We start from the raw sequence: 16,402 nt of genomic DNA, 5'->3' as shown, positions 1-16,402 counted from the left end.
GACCGAGCAGTTCACCAGTACCTCCTGCTAACGTGTGCAGGATGAGGTGATGACCAATCCCTTCCTTGCTTTTCTCAGGGAAATCAGATGAGCATCATGTTTCTGGAAAGCTCCTACCCTTCCCCAGGGGAGGTACATGAAGGCCAGCTGCAGCTGGTGGAGGTGAGTTAGCACACTGTATGTGTTCAGATGCTACTGAAAGGAAACGACTAGCTTGTAGGCAGAAGTGTGCATTTCTTTGAGCTCGGTATATTTTGGATGGTTCTGTGTGGAGCCAGGAGTTGGATTTGATGATCTCTATGGGTCCCTTCCCATTTGGGAAATTATGTGATTTCTGATGGTGTATTTTACAGCAGAACTGGCTGTGAAAATCTAAGAAACTACTTTACCTGTGCAAAAGGAGCTGAAGGTTGGACTGGATGCCATAAAATAAGGGTTTGTTCTTCTTCAGTAAACTCAGATCTTTTCCCTCTAGAGTAACTTCAGGCACACAGAGACACACAACCCTGTATCGAGAGAAGAGCTCATGATGGTGCTGGCAAACCTGGAGCAGCTGCAGATCCGGGCACTCTTCTCTCAGCTCTCCTCCTCCGTGTCCCTGCGTCGTGTGGTCCTGGAGATTGCAACGGATGCAGCTACAGGTGTCCCTGCCAGCAACGTGGAGTTGTGCTTTTGTCCAGCTAACTACTTGGGTGACTCCTGCCAGGTAGGGGCAAGAGGAGCTTGCACTATTCTAGGCAGAGAGCAGTTGAACAGCTGCAGACAGACACACCTCGTGCTTGGTGCAGGTGGCAGTCTGTGGGGTTTGGATCACTGTGCAGAGCAGTGGTGCTGCACAGTCTGCTTCCAGGCCAACCCCTGAGGGTTTTAGCTTTGATCACAGATCAGGCTGTGCCTGAACAGCATCTCCCAAATTCCCCCATACTGACCTGCTCACAGCTTCCCTCCTGCCAAAGCACAGCACACCTGGGGGATGCGTGCAGGCTGCATCTGGCCTCTTGGAAGGGACATACTAGGAAAATTTGTTAAGACCTAAATCAAGTTTGTGCAGTACCTTGGAGGAGATCCTCTGCCTAGCCAGTTATCTCTTACTGATGAGGAATAGAAAATCTTTGTTGTTGCTTTTAATCTCTTCTCCTTCAATACAGCCCAGTGGGAATTCCGTCATGGAAATTAAATTGGTCTGTTTGCTTTGCCTGGATGTTTCAGGCTGTTTTTCACATCTCCTTCTGCTCTCTCCTCAGGAATGCGCTCCAGGTTACTACAGGGACACCAAAGGGTTATTTTTGGGGAAATGCATTCCATGTAATTGTAACGGCCACTCAGACCAGTGCCTGCCAGGATCTGGGATATGCCTTGTAAGTAAACAGTGAGACAGCATGGCATTTTGGAGCTGGAAAACTGGAGTTTGGAATCTGTAGTGTGGGATTTAGAAAGTTCTTCGCATGCAAACTGTGCCAGTGGGACCATGCTTGAATTAGAGCTTTAGCCACATGGGCCATTTTGGGGGTGTTCCCCACTCATGGTCAGGTGGAAGATAGTTCTGGGAAGGAAGAGGAACTGCAGCATCCAGATAACTGGTGGGGGTATTTCCTGCTGGCAGTGCTGAGCCCACAGCATGACTTGTCCTTGCAGAACTGCCAGCACAACACAGAGGGAGATCACTGTGAGCAGTGCAAGGATGGCTATGTGGGCAGCCACAATGCTGACGGGAGCCTGCAGTGTGTCGGATGTCCGTGTCCTCTTTCCGTTGCTTCCAACAAGTGAGCACCCTTGAATGGGGTTGTCCCCACGTCAGGGCAGGTTTGGCCCTGGGAATGTCCTAGTGCCAGTCCCTGGACCCACACCTGCTCCCTAGCAGACCACACCGTGGGGCCAGTGCCTTGGCACCACCTCAGGTGATAGTTGCACTTTCCCATTCACCCCTTGTTGTTTCAGTTTCGCCATTGGTTGTGTGCACAAAGGCTCCAGCACACAGTGCCTCTGCAAGCCTGGCTACGCTGGACCCAACTGTGAGCGGTAAGGAGGATGGCACCTCTGTTTCTTGGGCCGTGGCTCCATGCTAGTCCTATGCAGCCACTGCTGTGGCAGAGGAGATGTCCTAGTAGAGACTGCCTTGGAAATAGCTGGCTGTGCCTTGAGTGAGCTTTGCTCAAGCAGGATGTCTTTCAGTCCCTTTCAGATGCACATACTCCATTGCTGTCTCCACTGCTGATATATTTTTTTAGTGTGGTTGCATTTGCTTAGCTGTCCTTTGCCTTGACTTGCAGTCTATGATAAAGGCATCTTTCTGGGGTATCATAGTGCCAAACACAAAGCGCTTTGAAATCCCAGAATGTTGCATCAATTACAATCCTCTTGGATGCCCTCACTGCTAGAATTGCTCAAGACTCAGGGGTGGTGCAGGCTCTGGAATCCCCCAGTGCCCTGGCTGTGTTTTAACTCGCTGTGTTTCTCCAGGTGTGCCCCAGGATACTATGGCAATCCCCTGGTGATTGGCAGCTCGTGCCAGCCCTGCGACTGCAGCGGGAACACGGATCCCAACATGCTGTTCAGCAGCTGTGACTCCCTAACTGGCACCTGCACGGGCTGCATGCATCACACAGCCGGTGCGCGGTGCGAGGTCTGCGCCCCTGGCTTCTATGGGGATGCAGTGGCAGCCAAGAACTGCACACGTGAGTGGGACCAGCAGCAAGCACGGGGGGGAGAAGGACAGGCTGACCAGACACATGTCAAGAGTTTTAGCAAGGTTGTACAGCGTTCATTGGGCTGTGCATTGCACGGGTGAGTCACGCACTCAGTTGCATGCATGCCAGGACAGGCAGCCTTTGAAGATGATAATAGGAAAGAAAGCATCTCCAAAAACCTGCCCTCCAGCATCACAACTCCAGAGCTTCTGATCCAGCCTTGTTTGCAAGCTGGCAAGCCACAGCTGGGTTGGAACAGCCTTGCTCCAAGCAGCTCCTGCAGCAGCAGTGCTGGCACTCCCTGGGAGCGTGGGTGTGCACAGCCCGCTGCCAGCACTGCTCCTGTCTGTCTGAGGAACAGCCAAACTGCAGCTAACCAAAGGGGAACTGCCCTGGGCAACCATAATGGAACTAAGCTGCCAGCAGGAGCAAATCCAAGCAGAGAAGAGTTGTGTATATGCTGTGATTGTGATAAGACGGGAGAAATGAGATTCCTTGTCAGGAGTAAGGAGGTCTGGCGTGACTGATGGGTCTTTTCAATTCAACCTAAAACCGTGTGTTTTCCCTGGCAGAGTGCAGCTGTTCACCCTGTGGGACTGATTCATGCCATCCACAAACCGGGCAGTGCTTCTGCAAGGCTGGAGTGACGGGGCAGCACTGCGACCACTGCGAGGTGAGGCTGCCTGTGTACCATGATGGTGCCTTTGCTTGACACGGGTGCTCAGCTGCATCCTCAGCAGTGATGCAGTACCCTATGGGAAGCTGCAGCAAACCTCATTTCCCTTATCCAGCATGATAAGGGCAGGTTTGCCCTAAACAGTGCCCACACTGACCCACTTTTCCCTAGGAGGGGTACTACGGCTTCGAGGGATGCTCTGGCTGCCGGAGGTGTGACTGTGATGTTGGTGCCATGGGGAGCAGCTGCCATGCACAGACAGGCCAATGCCACTGCCTGCCTGGCGTCAGTGGATTGCACTGCCAGCAGTGTGCCCCAGGTTACTGGGGCTTCAGCGAGAGGGGCTGCAGAAGTGAGTCCTGCTTCCCAACTGTTGGGTCCCTCACGTGAAGGAGCGGGACATGGTTTTGGTGGCACGTGTGTTTGTCAAATTGCTAGAGAAGGAAAACAACCACCTGTTGTTTGGGGTCCTGTGCGTGTTGCCAGTTTGCACAGAGAAACCCCCAGCAGTGCATGCATGTAAATGGGCAGAGATGCAATTGCACAGCTGGAGGAAAGCCACCTATTCCCCTTCCTTTGGTGTGGCAAGAGCACAAATGATGATATGGCTGTTTCCTTGTTATTGAACTTGGCAGGGTGTGAGTGCAGAGGGGGCTCTTGTGACCCACGCACTGGGGAGTGCACCTGCTCCAACGGGCTGACGGGGAAGCAGTGCGATGTCTGCATGCACAACTATGAGATCCCCGTGGCAAACGGCCCAGACAGCATGAGGTGTGAAGGTGTGTATCCTGCAGTCCTGGGGAAGGAGGTGAGGGAAGCTCTGGCAAAGGACTGTGCTGACTGTGCCATTCTCTGGGCAGTGTGTGACAGCTGTGTCCTGCTCCTGCTGGAGGATCTGCAGAGCATTGAGATGTCCTTCCCCTCCATCCGGAGCCAGCTGGTCAACCTCAGCGCCAGCTCCATCGCCTGGGCTCGCCTCCATAGTCTCAACAACACTATGGCGACTGTTGCTGTGCGTGGCAGGTCTGGTGCTGCTTTTTGCCTGTTTGTCCTGGCCTGCTAGCTTGATTTCAGCTCTCTTCTTTTCCAGAACCAACTGCGTGAGTACCACAGAGCCATGAACAAGGTCAGGCAAAGGGCTGATGAGCTGGAGGATGAGAACACGGACCTCACGCAGGATTTGAATGCTTTGCAGCACAGGGTAGGATATTTCTTCATCTTCCCATTGCCAGAGCAAGAGTTCCCCTTTTATCTGAACTGAGGGCTTTGAAGGCCTCACCCACTGGGCTGTGGGTGCAGGGGTGTCTTACATGGCCAAGCTCCATGAGCTGCATTGCTCCCTTGGAGGGCTGTTAAACATGTCATGACATCAAATGCCAGACATCCAGATGCCTGGAAAAATGTCTGTATGTACATATATCCATGTTTTCAACAGCCCAACTGCAGAAGGGTCGCGTAAAATATGAACTTATGCTTCAGCTAATAGTTCTTTGTGTTTCAGATGATGATGACTCATAGAAAAGCAAGCCATTTAGAGCAACATACAAGGGAGACTTACCAGAGAGGACAACAACTTCTGCTAACTATTCAAAGTATTCAGAAAAGCACTGGAGGTGAGTGAAGAGTCTCTGCTTTGTGGGTTTTTCCTGCTGGGAATGCCACGTTTTCACTTTGCAGGCAGCACAGAGCACTGCATCACTTAGAAAGCGCCTTGGAAAAATGAAGGGGAAATAAAATTGTGGTGGAGATCCACACAGACTTGTGACTATAGGTAGACAAGGGGATATTGAACCTCAGAGGACGTTCCAGTTGGATATTAGGAAACATTTCTTCTCCAAAAGAGCAGTGATGCAGTGGCACAGCTGCCCAGGGAGGTTGGGGGGTCACCATCCCTGGAGGTGTTCCAGAGCCATGGAGATATGGCACTGAGGGATGTGGGCAGTGGGCACAGTGGAGGGGTCTGGGGTTGAACTTAGAGACCTTAGAGGTCTTTTCCAACCTCACTGAATCTGTGATTGTGAATCCCAGCTGTTAGGCTGAAAATTGTGTTTGGAAAAATACATCAACGTGGCACAAATATTATTAAAAAGCATAAAACTGGTCTTTCAGGAGAGATTTAGTGAAACAGAGAGGGACTTGCATCAGGGAGAGGAGGCAAAGCCACAGGCAAGTGCTTGGGATGTAACACGCATTCCTGGTAAGGGTCCAGGGAACAGAAATGTGGCAGTGCCCTCAAGTGATGTCTCAGGCTGGGTGTCCAAGCACTGCACAGAGGCTGCCTGTGTTTTGGTGAGAGTAAGGGATGGAAGGTCTCAGTTGCAAAGGGACTGGGGTGAGGATGCTAATGAGACCTGTGTTTCCTTGCAGACCTGGTGCGGCAGATGGCCACATTTGGGGCAGCAAACACCAGCACCACCTCCACTGAGGAGTTTCGGCAGAAGATGGCAGAGGTGGAGAGGATGCTGAGGGAGATGAAGGAGCGGAGCCTGGGTGGCCAGGAGGAGCTGGCGAGGCGTGAGCACAAAGAAGCTCAGAAGTGTGAGTGTGGGTTAGCAGCACCTGTGCTGGCCCTGCTTGGTCTGGTTATTGGCAGTCTAAATAAGTCACCCTGTGTTTCTTCATATTAATTGTCCCATGACAGGACACTATTATTTAGAATAATAGGGCTTCAGATAAGAGTTCTTCATATAGAGCCTTTCAGGCTGGGCATCTTTCTGAAAGAGATCCCATCCTTCTCACTAGGGGTTTGTAGATAATATTGTATGAGATCCTGTTTTATCTAGACTGAAAGAGGAAGGGATACCTGGAAAGTGAGACCAGAATTAGGCATTTCCACAGCCAAGCACAGAAAGATGAAGACCAGTTCTCATCTCTTCCACCCCCAGTGTTGCACCGGGTGAAGAGCGAGCTTCATGCCCACTGGGAGTCCAACCAGGCACTGATGAGCAGCATCCAGGATTGGCTGGCACAGCACAGCTCCCAGCTGATGGATCTCCGTGATGCCCTGAACGAGGCTGTCAACAAAACCAGGCAGACAGAAGACTTGAACAGTTTGAACCGCAACAACCTGGAGGAGAGTCAGGTAGACATGCACCAGATGAGCCCATACTGCCATGCAGTGAGGGGGAACCTGCCCTGGCCCTACTGGCTCCTGACTCCATGTCTTTGTGTCTAGCAAAAGAGCCGTGAACTCCAAAAGCAGTATGGACTGGTGCAGGAGACCCTCAGGATGGCTGAGAATGCCCTGGCCAAGGTCTCCAACTTCCTACAGAAGATGGAGAGTGCGAAGGAGGTGTGTGATGGAATTGCTTTGACATGGGCAGAGCACAGTGGGGCAACCATTGGGGGTGACACATGTCCTTGCAGGCATATGAGAAGCTGGCAGCCCTTCTGGATGGGGCAAAGCTGCCTCTGACAGAGCGAGTGAAGAAGTTCTCTCCAGCCAGCAGTAAAATCCCCATTGTGGAGCAGGCTGAGGAGCACGCCCGGCTCCTGGATGAGCTGGCAAGGAACCTGTCCAGGTGAGTCTTCTGCCCAGCTCCCTGGTTGTCATCTTGCTGGGGTTAGGGATGGGATACCACAGCCCCAGCACTGCAGCAGATTTGCAGCAGGGTGTTTTCTCCAAGGGTTGAGGAGCCTGAGGAACCCAAGGTGTTTGTCCTTGGGGACAGGAGCCCAGCATGAGTGGTCTCTGTGGCCCTGATGGCTTTGTCTTCCAACGCAGCATTATCCAGGGCACAAACCAAGATGGCTTTATCCAGAGGGCGATCGATGCCTCCAACGTCTATGCCAGCATCATTGAAGCAGTGGGAAAAGCCGAGCGAGCTGCCCACGACGCCGATGAGGCTGCTGGCAAGGCTTTGATGGTATGTGCTGTGCAAATGAGAGAAAGCAAAATTCCATCTGCAGCTGTGCAGCTTTTCACACCCACACGCAGTGGTCTGCTGCCCCTTCCCTTTGAGTCTGCAGCACTTTGTGCTGGAGAACAGAGCAACTGGTGAGGCCAAGGCTGGGCTTGGAAGCTTCAGGTCAGCCCATCACACCCCTGCAGCCTACTCCACTGCAGTTGTCCAAATGAGTATCTTTGCATGTGCTGTCTGGGCCAGGGACTTGAACTCCTCTTCCAGGCCCTGAGGCAGCACAGCAAATGTTTGTTTTACAGAATGTCATGTCAGAAAATCTCGGGGCCATCTCTAAAGAGCTGAAGAGGAACAGCAGCAACCTTGAGGAGGGTGTGAGGAGAGAGCAGACAAAACTCAATGGGGGTGAGAGAGGCTTCATCACAGGGTGGTGGCTTGGGGCTGGACAGAGACCCAACACGCAGAATACATGTTGTTTTTGGTTTTTTAATTGCAGCTATTAAAGGCACTCTGCAAACAGCAAAGGAGAAGCTGGCTGACCTCCGCAGGAAGAAGGAGCAGCTCTTGAGACAGCTGCAGTCTGTGCAGGATACGCTGGGCAGGGACCAAGGTTTGTTCTGGGTGCTCCCTGCCCCCATCCCTACATCCAGCTTGTGACCCAAGGCTGCTTCCTCCCCTCTCCTGACCATTTCGGGGATTTTCCTCCTGTCTTTCCAGAGGACACCAAGGAGACAATTCAGAATGCCAAAGCAGCTGCCACAGAGGCCAACGAGACAGCTGCAAGAGTGGAAGATACCCTGAGCACCATGAAGAAGAATCTGGATGAGTGGAAAGACAAGTATGGAGGCCTTCGAAATGAAGACCTGAACCAGGCAGTCCAAGATGCCAGGAAATCTGGTGAGTGCTGATCCTGCTCAGCCTCCGGGGCTGAGAACAGTGCTTTCAGAAGCTGTGCTTTGCAGTTACAAGTCAGGAGTGCAGGGAAGTGAGAGAGCTAACTCTGGGTGCTTCAAATCCTGCCCCTTTATTTTAAATCTCAGTCTGCAGTATGTATATCACCCATGGCTTTATTGCAGGAGGTTGCACATGCTGGAGCATTTTCAAAACCCCATATCAAGACTGCTGTGCGTAGGGAAACAGTTGTGTGATTCAGCTTCCACTGCTTTTGACTTGCATGTCTCAGACCTGCCTGAGCTTCACATCTCCCTCACTAATGCTTATAAAAACTGCTTCTCTCTCACACCAGTGTCCAGCCTGGAAAGCACCATCCCACTGCTGCTGGGGAAGCTGAGCAGTCTGGAGAACAGGAGGAATAAGAATGCCACTGTGTCAGAGAACATTGTGCGCATCCGGCAGCTCATCACGCAGGCGAGGAATGCTGCCAGCAAGGTGGGCTTGTGGGTGCCAGGGGTGTTGGGTGAATGGGGGCTTGCTTGGGGGTGGTTTGTGAATGGGAGAAGTATTTACAGTAGCTCTGGGGCTACCAAGCAGGGTTGCTTTCTCATGGGAAAACTCCCAGAAGTGGAGTTGGGAAGAGCTGTTGGGCACGTGAGGTGGCAGCAGTGGGTTTCAGCTCTTTAGAGTTGGATTTCTTTCCCTCCAGGTGAAAGTCCCCATGAAGTTCAATGGCAGCTCAGGAGTGCAGGTCCGGATGCCGAGCAACCTGCAGGATTTGGCAGCCTACACATCCCTCAAATTCTACATCCAAAACCCTGAGCCCAGGAGCCAGCAGGATGGGGCAGAGGAGGGGCGGTTCATTCTGTACCTGGGCAGCCGTGAGGTGAGTTGGGACAGGAGGAAAGCTGTAGGTAGCTGCTCCCCAGCTCTGCTGCACCAGGGAGAGCATTGCTGGGTGCTCTTGCCCATTCTAATGTCAGTGTCTGGCCCTGTCTCTCCCCTACATTCAGGCCACTGGAGACTACCTGGGTATTGTACTGAAGGACCGCAAAGTGCAGTGGGTCTACAAACTGGGCAACGAGGAGCCAGCATCCCTTACCATTGATGAGGAAATTGGAGAGCAGTTTGCTGCCATCAACATCAATAGGTTGGAGATGGGTGTGATAGATTCTGAGGCAGCTTGCTGGGAGCCTGTCCCTGCAGTGCATGTGGGTAGTGCTGTGTCCAAAAGATCAGCACTGAAACACCTCAAAAAATTGTCAGGGAAATAAATGGTCTCACCACATCATGGAAAGTCTGGGGGCTGCCTTCAGGTTGAAAGATGATGTTCTTTGGCAGAGCTGTATGGGGAAGCCCTGTACTCAGGGAGAGCAAGATTGGCTCCTCTTTGGGCATCTCCACTTGACTTGATCATCCCTCTTTGCTACAGGATCCTGCAGTACGGGCAGATGTCAGTGATAGTGGAAAGGCAGACGGTGCATGAGACCAAAGGAGACAGCGTGGCCAAGGGAGAGCAGGGGCTGCTCAACCTTGACCCACACAACGTGGTCTTCTACGTGGGCGGCTACCCACCCAGCTTCATGGTGAGACAGGTTTCCTAGGAGGTATCAGCAATATCTTTGAAGCATATTGGCAGGAGAGCCCATGATGTTTTCATGACAAAACCAAAATCAAACTGTTTGGTTACATTTCCAGCCCCCTCCCACTCTGCGTTATCCCAACTACCGTGGATGCCTGGAGCTGGACACGCTGAATGAGGAGGTGGTGAGTCTGTACAACTTCCAGCACACCTTCCAGTTGGATACCACTGCTGAGAAGCCCTGTGCAAGGTAAGGCTGTGCAGTCAGGCAGGGCAGCACCTGTCCCACAGGCTCACCCTAACCCTTGGCTGCCCCATTTGGGGGCAGTTGACTTTGGAGTGATGCCTTGTGTTTCTTCTTGTGTGTTTCAGGTCCAAGTCCACAGGAGATCCCTGGCTGACCGATGGTTCCTACTTTGATGGTACTGGTTATGCGGAGATCAAGTTTGAGAGTCAGTTTGGCACAACCAAGCGCTTTGAGCAGGAGATCCGGATTGTCTCCTACAATGGCATCCTCTTCTTTCTGGAGAATCAGGCAGGTGCCACTCTTCTGGGAACCTTCACCCTTCAGTCAGTGTGATGGGGGTAGTCAGCCCTACCTGCAGGTGTTCTCCGTTCAGGGTTGCGGGGAGAAGATGGCTTTGGAGATTATAGTGCTGTTTAAAGCAGTACATCTGCACTATTGTTAAAAGCCACCAGAGGGCTGTGTCACTAGTCTGGTGCCAGAAGGACTGTCCTGAACTCCAACACCCATGCACAGAGCTTTGAGCTGGACGAGGGTTCACCGTGGCACTCAGTGCTGCCAGGAACATTTCCATTGGCCCCAACACAGGGTTGCTGCTCACACATGGATCCCTCGTTGCTGTCACAGTGACAGGTTGAGGCATCAGCTGCAGGATCTGCTTCTGCCAGTGCTGAGCCCTGATGCTGAGCATCCAACCTGCCTCCCACAGGGACAGTTCCTGTGCCTGGCCATCCGGGATGGGAAGCTGGTGCTTTACTATGACTTCAACACAGGCCTGGAGATGGCAAAGCCCAGCAGCAACTCTTCCTCCATCAGCAGCGCCACGAACAAAGCGGTAAGGGGGGAGTGGGTGTCCATGTGTGGGCTGGCTCTTCATCCAGAGGTGCCAGCTGGGAGTCTGGAACCTTGTTTTGGGGTAAGGCTTAAAGCTTGTAGGCTCTGGGCTTCCTTTTCGAGTGTACTTTACTTGGAGACATGAATTGGACATTTCATGCTTTGCTCTCTTATGGATCCAGCTGCTCATTTTTCTTCTCTGTCTGCAGATCCAGATCTTCCTCCTCAAAATGAATAACAAGAAGCGCATCCTGGTGCGTCTGGAGCGCCTCACCATCTTCATGGTGGAGCAGGAGAACTCCTTGGAGAATGCTGTCTCCTACTACCTGGGCGGTGTGCCTCCAGCAGTGCTGCCCCCCAGGTGGGTCTGGCCCACCAGTGAGTGTGGCAATCTACATCTTCATCTCCAGACCTTGAGGGTGGGCTTGGCCCTTCCTCAACCACATCCAGGACTGCTCAAACTTGGGGGGAGGCTTCCTCTTGCTGCCCATCACCATGGGCTTGAGGATGGGACATCTCCAGGGTGGGGTGAGGTGCTGGTGGGTGTTGCTGACCCTCCTTAGCCAAGCTTGGTGCTGTGAAGCAGCTTTCTGCATGAGGCACTGCAGCCACACCTGGTCATTGCGTGTCCTTCCCAAGTGCTCTGTCTGGGGGCTGCAGGGCTGGATCCTCAGTGAGGTTGTCCTGTTAACGCTGCCTGTTTCTCCTGCAGCCTGAAGGCACTCTTCCCCACGGGTGGGCCCATCCGGGGCTGCATGAAGGGCTTGAAGGCTCTCGGCAAATACGTTGACTTGAAACGCATGAACACTGTTGGTGTGAGCTATGGATGTACCTCAGACCTTCTGGTAAGTGCAGTGCTTCAGCAGCTGGGGATGAGGTCCAGCAGGGAAAGCAGCATGGGACCCTAGGACAAATACAATCTTCTCTTCATGCAGAAATATAAACCCCACAGTTCCTCAGTGCTGGGGGCCATGATGAGGTGCCCCCCATGGTTGGCCATAGCACTGGCCAGACCAAGTGAGATTCTGGATGCCTACAACAGTGGAGCTGGCTCTCACCTTGCTTCCATGGTGCCTCTTACAGTTGGCTCGCTCCATCAGCGTCCATGGCTATGGTTACCTGACCCTGGCCCTGAAGGATGTGCCTGCGCTGCGTGACTTCTACAGTGGCTTCAGCTTCCAGACGAGCCAACGTGAGGGGCTGCTGTACTACCACAGTACCCAGGTGGGCACCCACAGTTCCCTCCAGTTGTCCCGGTAGTGGGACAACCATCAGTTTGTGCAGGAGAATCAAGTGAGGCTCCTGCTTGGGAAAGAGAGGGATTTTGTTGAATGTGAGCAGGGATAAAAGGGTAAATCCAGTGAAATTTGGATAATGTGGGTAAATGGGCCCTACCTTGGGGCTTGATTGCCCAGCAATGGCACGATGCTTTCTGCAGGAGGGGACGTGCCAGGTGTCCCTCCAGAGGGGCCAGCTGGCCTTGAATCTGCTGGAAACCAAAATCACCACTGAAAATACCTATGCGGATGACAGGACCCACTACGTGGCCTTCTACAGTGATGCCCAGGGGTATGTGTCTTGGTGATGCACAGGTGCTGAGGGGCCAGCAGCCCTGGGGCCCTGCTCATCCTGCACCGCTCCTACCCCATAGGGTGCGGCTCTATGTGGATGACGAGCTGCAGGACACTGCAGCTGGGGCCAGGGCCAGTTGGAGGCAACGGAGGCAGCAGGATGACCGGGCACTCTTCCAGCTTGGAGGCTCACCAGAGCCTGGTGCCCTCAGCAACCTCACTGGCTGCATCGGGAACGTCTTTGTCAAGCGGTGAGCATCACTGTGCTGCGTCCCAGTGAGCAGGACTCAGCCCCATCCTGCCTTTCGCCTGGCTTGGTTATGGGAACCTCTTCCCCCTGTGTGTAGGAGGTCAGAGCCGCAGATGGTGGTGGACCTGCAGCAGAACGTGGAGAGCATCAACGTCACCATGAGCTGTCCTTGGGGCGAGCGGCCACAGCAACTCAGAGTTGCTCTAAAGAAGGACAGGAGGAAACCCAAGGTATCCCTGCTGACAGAACTCCCATCTTCTCCAGCCACCACCACAGCCCCTCAGTCGGGGACCCTCCCTTCACTCTGTTCCTCTGTGCACCCCATGTAGGTGTCCAGCAGGCCCAGCTCCAAGGACCGCCGCCACGACCAGGCTGGGCTCTGCCGGCCGCAGCCCCGCACAGCCAGGGACACCTTCCGCTTTGGGGGATCCCCGAGCAGCCGCTGGGAGTTTGAGGAGATCCCGGCCTTCTTCAGCCAGAGGTGAGGCTCACTCTGTGCCCAAGCCATGTGGGCTCAGCCACAGAAACCATCACTTGCCCCTTGCAGTGATGGGAGGGCAGGGGCAAGGGGCTCCTGTCATCCCCTGTCCCCGCAGGTTCCATTTCTCCCTGGAGGTGAGGCTGAACTCCTCTAACGGGCTGCTCTTCTACGTGGCGGGCAAGCGAAGCACCTTCATGGCTCTTCTTGTCTCCAACGGGCGCTTCGTCTTCCTGGTGGCCATTGGTGGGCGGCGGCTGAGCATTCGCAGCAAAGAAAAGTACCATGACCAGCGGTGGCACACGGTGAGCAGAGCACTGGGGCTCAGCAAGGCCTCGCAGAGCCACTTTGCTTTTCCTTCTGGCTTCTTCCACTACACAAAGCCCGTGGCCCTGGCATCCATCTTTGGTCCTTGCAGGTCTTCTTCAGCAGAGACCAGAGCCGAGTCCAGCTGGTCATCGATGGGCTGCGAGCCCAGAGTGCTACAGTGGCCACCGCAAAGCTCTTTGTAGCCCGGACCCCCTTGTACATAGGGGGTGTCCCAGGTGGAAGAGCCAAGGCTCACATGCTGGTAAGGGCTTGTGGGGGTCCCCTGGCATCACCCCATCTCTACTGGCTGTTGGTCCCACAGCACTGCCCCATGCCCCTCTATGCTCACTCCCAGAGCCTATCTCTGCAGGGCACATCGGTTTCCAGCTTTGACGGCTGCCTGAGGAACCCACAGCTGGATGGGAAGCCCCTGGGTACCCCCTCACACACCTTTGGGGTGACGCCGTGTTATGAGGGTGCTCTGGAGCATGGGATTTTCTTCGCTGCAGACGGCGGGTCCGTCACCCTAGGTACCCCACAACAGCCCAGGCTGGTTCCCATGATCCTGGGACTGGAAAGGATGTGTCTGGTGGGAGGTCCCTTGTCCCCTTCTCACCAGTGGCACTGCATTTCCAGCTGATGCACTGGCAATTGAGCAGGATTTGGAGGTGACACTGGACGTCCGTCCCCACAGTGCCTCTGGGCTCATCTTCCACATCGGGACAAGGAGGAGCCCCCATCTCATGCTGTACATGGAGGAGACAAAGGTAGTGGGAGGGATGGCTTTCCTATTGCCCCAGTAGAGGCCATCTCTTGCCCACTGTGTTCAGCTCAGCGAGTTCTGATGGGTTTGTCTCTGCTAGGTCACCATGAGAGCCAACACTGGGGCTGACGAATTCTCCACGTCGGTGACGTGCCCATCTCTCTGTGACGGGCAGTGGCACTCCATCACAGGTGAGGGGACAGCACTTTGTCCCTGGGTATATTGCTCAGCCCACATTTACTGGGGGCAGTCCAGTGCCCTTCCTCAGATATTTAAACCCCAGCTCCCACCTGTTTGCATTTAATTTGGGAGATTGCAGCTGCCATTAAGTCATTTACTAATTGGAGTCCTCACCTAATCTTGTTAGTGCTGTCAGACCTGGCAAGCTGGATGGACGGGGTGGTTGCCAGGTCATGGAGCCACTAGCAAGGCTAGGGCTGCCCTGTGCTGCTGCTGGACTTCTGCAAGCAGCTCTGTCTGACTCTTGATTTCTTTCTAAGCTGTCAAAAGGAAAAACATAATCCAGGTTGAAGTGGACACAGAAAGAAACTATGCAGTGGGACCCAGCCAGCCTCCTGCAGCCAGTGCAAGGGCAACGTTCTACCTAGGAGGGCTGCCAGGTGAGTTGAGAAAGATGCACTCCAGCTCAAAACACCCCAAAGCAAGACCTATTATTGCTGTTGCAAGTAAGATGTGCTTAATCCCTTACTCTGTTTTTAGTCCAATGCTTGGTTTTATTTTGCAGAAGCAGACGAGGCCAGTACAGTGTCAGCACTACCTCCCCTCCCTCATTATGTGGGCTGCATAAGGAATCTGCTGGTTAACCAGAGCTATGTGAACCTGCTGCAAACAAGGACTGTCAGGGGCTCAGTTGGCCTGAAGGGTTGCCCTGTGCTGTAAGTTCACCTCGGTGTACAGCCTGACACTGGGAAACTGCACTGCTCCCTGGATCCCAGCCATCAGCTGTGAGCTCTGGTCAGCCAGTCCATCTCCAGTGCCTGCAGCACAAGTCTGTAGCACAAGGCTGGGGCCAACATCAGGGAGGGGCTACAAATCCATGGGGAAGGAGAGCAGGGGAGGAAGGTGGAGAGGAGGGAGCACTTCGGGGACATCTTTTCACAAATATAACCAAAAAGTTGGAGCAGGGTATGGAAACAAGTCTGCCTCCTTTCCCAGTGGTCAAGCATCTGCAGCAGGCCTCATGCTGGCACACAGCTTGTGTTATGGGCTGGAGCATACAGCAGCTGTGCATCACATCCCAAATCCTGTGCCCTTTACCCCACGCTTATAATGCAGGTTTAATTCTGAACACTTCAGGCTATTAATGACAGTCACAGGCTGTCTTCTGCTAAAGGCGGCAGGCAGTTTGTTTTATGCAGTTAGGACAAACTGGATTAATTCCATCACTTTTGGGTTTTTATAAGCAAGGATGCATTTAACCCTCCCCCCTAAGGTCAGTCTCTGTTCACCTGCTACTGCTGTGCAAGTACAGAGCTCTACAAGGGGACCTTGGACAAAATTCTGCTTGCAGAATTAGCATCTGCCAATCAGATTAATTTATAAGACTTCTAAAAAGGAATAAAGTATGCTGGAAGAACTGCTGAGGGAAAGCAGGTGGTCATCACAGATGCCACTCTGTACTCTGTAGTTGCATTCAGCATAGATAGATACATTGATAGAAGTCCTGTTGTACGAAGCAAGAAACTGTTGCTTGAAAGGGAAGAAATAAAGGTTACCTCTGTCCAGATTTGCAGTGTCACTGTAGTCACCTGCCCTGCCCCCAGCTGCCTTCTGTCCAGCCTAGCTCACCCCTGCTAATAGTGCAGTCTTCACTTGGAAAAAAAAAACAAAAAAACACATTTTGCTCCCAAAACACCTAGTTCACTTGTGCACTTACACATCATATATATATTTGTGTGTGTATATATATATCTAGCCATGTGGGGACGAAATCTTGCTTCCGAAATGGACTTATAACTTATATATTGTTTTTTTATGAGGGGTAAATATTGTAAAGTGGGTTTTTAACATGTCCATTTTCAATGTAATTATAACCTGTTTTTAAGTGGTAGTATTAAAGATGGTCTTTGTAAATCACTGGTACATACTTCGGAGTCAAATAAAGTTTTATGTTATTCTCTTTCACTTTACCGGTGAAGAGCAAATCTGAGGCAGTTTTCAATCCTCTGGCCTTTTATCACAACGAAAACTGAAGGATGGAGTTAGCCTGCTATCAAAAGCATCAAAACCCAAC

At 52.8% G+C, this 16,402-nt stretch overlaps 1 protein-coding gene across 4 annotated transcripts in view; it reads left to right on the top strand.

The window, feature by feature from the left end:
- LAMA5 (laminin subunit alpha 5) overlaps positions 1 to 16,293 on the top strand; it is a 78,953-nt gene extending 62,660 nt beyond the window's left edge. For 3 of the 4 annotated variants that reach the window (XM_031590102.2, XM_031590094.2, XM_031590086.2), the window contains exons 40-80: positions 79 to 162; positions 476 to 706; positions 1,245 to 1,358; positions 1,636 to 1,763; positions 1,939 to 2,019; positions 2,461 to 2,675; positions 3,260 to 3,360; positions 3,535 to 3,715; positions 3,999 to 4,142; positions 4,224 to 4,375; positions 4,454 to 4,564; positions 4,865 to 4,976; positions 5,731 to 5,901; positions 6,249 to 6,445; positions 6,539 to 6,655; positions 6,730 to 6,884; positions 7,088 to 7,229; positions 7,526 to 7,628; positions 7,720 to 7,833; positions 7,941 to 8,120; positions 8,470 to 8,612; positions 8,827 to 9,003; positions 9,131 to 9,267; positions 9,550 to 9,703; positions 9,816 to 9,949; positions 10,072 to 10,234; positions 10,653 to 10,778; positions 10,987 to 11,138; positions 11,490 to 11,622; positions 11,861 to 12,001; positions 12,216 to 12,346; positions 12,429 to 12,599; positions 12,696 to 12,828; positions 12,928 to 13,079; positions 13,195 to 13,381; positions 13,495 to 13,647; positions 13,756 to 13,915; positions 14,022 to 14,152; positions 14,249 to 14,339; positions 14,649 to 14,768; positions 14,894 to 16,293. In XM_031590102.2, the coding sequence (XP_031445962.2) occupies positions 79 to 162; positions 476 to 706; positions 1,245 to 1,358; positions 1,636 to 1,763; positions 1,939 to 2,019; positions 2,461 to 2,675; positions 3,260 to 3,360; positions 3,535 to 3,715; positions 3,999 to 4,142; positions 4,224 to 4,375; positions 4,454 to 4,564; positions 4,865 to 4,976; positions 5,731 to 5,901; positions 6,249 to 6,445; positions 6,539 to 6,655; positions 6,730 to 6,884; positions 7,088 to 7,229; positions 7,526 to 7,628; positions 7,720 to 7,833; positions 7,941 to 8,120; positions 8,470 to 8,612; positions 8,827 to 9,003; positions 9,131 to 9,267; positions 9,550 to 9,703; positions 9,816 to 9,949; positions 10,072 to 10,234; positions 10,653 to 10,778; positions 10,987 to 11,138; positions 11,490 to 11,622; positions 11,861 to 12,001; positions 12,216 to 12,346; positions 12,429 to 12,599; positions 12,696 to 12,828; positions 12,928 to 13,079; positions 13,195 to 13,381; positions 13,495 to 13,647; positions 13,756 to 13,915; positions 14,022 to 14,152; positions 14,249 to 14,339; positions 14,649 to 14,768; positions 14,894 to 15,048 (5,877 nt within the window). In that variant the 3' untranslated portion in view covers positions 15,049 to 16,293. Of the gene's footprint in view, positions 1 to 78; positions 163 to 475; positions 707 to 1,244; positions 1,359 to 1,635; positions 1,764 to 1,938; positions 2,020 to 2,460; positions 2,676 to 3,259; positions 3,361 to 3,534; positions 3,716 to 3,998; positions 4,143 to 4,223; positions 4,376 to 4,453; positions 4,565 to 4,864; positions 4,977 to 5,730; positions 5,902 to 6,248; positions 6,446 to 6,538; positions 6,656 to 6,729; positions 6,885 to 7,087; positions 7,230 to 7,525; positions 7,629 to 7,719; positions 7,834 to 7,940; positions 8,121 to 8,469; positions 8,613 to 8,826; positions 9,004 to 9,130; positions 9,268 to 9,549; positions 9,704 to 9,815; positions 9,950 to 10,071; positions 10,235 to 10,652; positions 10,779 to 10,986; positions 11,139 to 11,489; positions 11,623 to 11,860; positions 12,002 to 12,215; positions 12,347 to 12,428; positions 12,600 to 12,695; positions 12,829 to 12,927; positions 13,080 to 13,194; positions 13,382 to 13,494; positions 13,648 to 13,755; positions 13,916 to 14,021; positions 14,153 to 14,248; positions 14,340 to 14,648; positions 14,769 to 14,893 lie in introns of those variants that run through there. The other variant, XM_090152134.1, reaches the window with a different exon arrangement.
- The last annotated feature ends 109 nt before the right edge of the window (positions 16,294 to 16,402 follow it).

This window comes from Phasianus colchicus, chromosome 17 (genome assembly GCF_987193195.1).
Source record: "Phasianus colchicus chromosome 17, bPhaCol1.hap1.1, whole genome shotgun sequence".
Taxonomy (NCBI): domain Eukaryota; kingdom Metazoa; phylum Chordata; class Aves; order Galliformes; family Phasianidae; genus Phasianus; species Phasianus colchicus.
The sequence above is the reverse complement of the archived record's forward strand: the minus strand, read 5'-3'. Positions and strand labels throughout refer to the sequence as shown.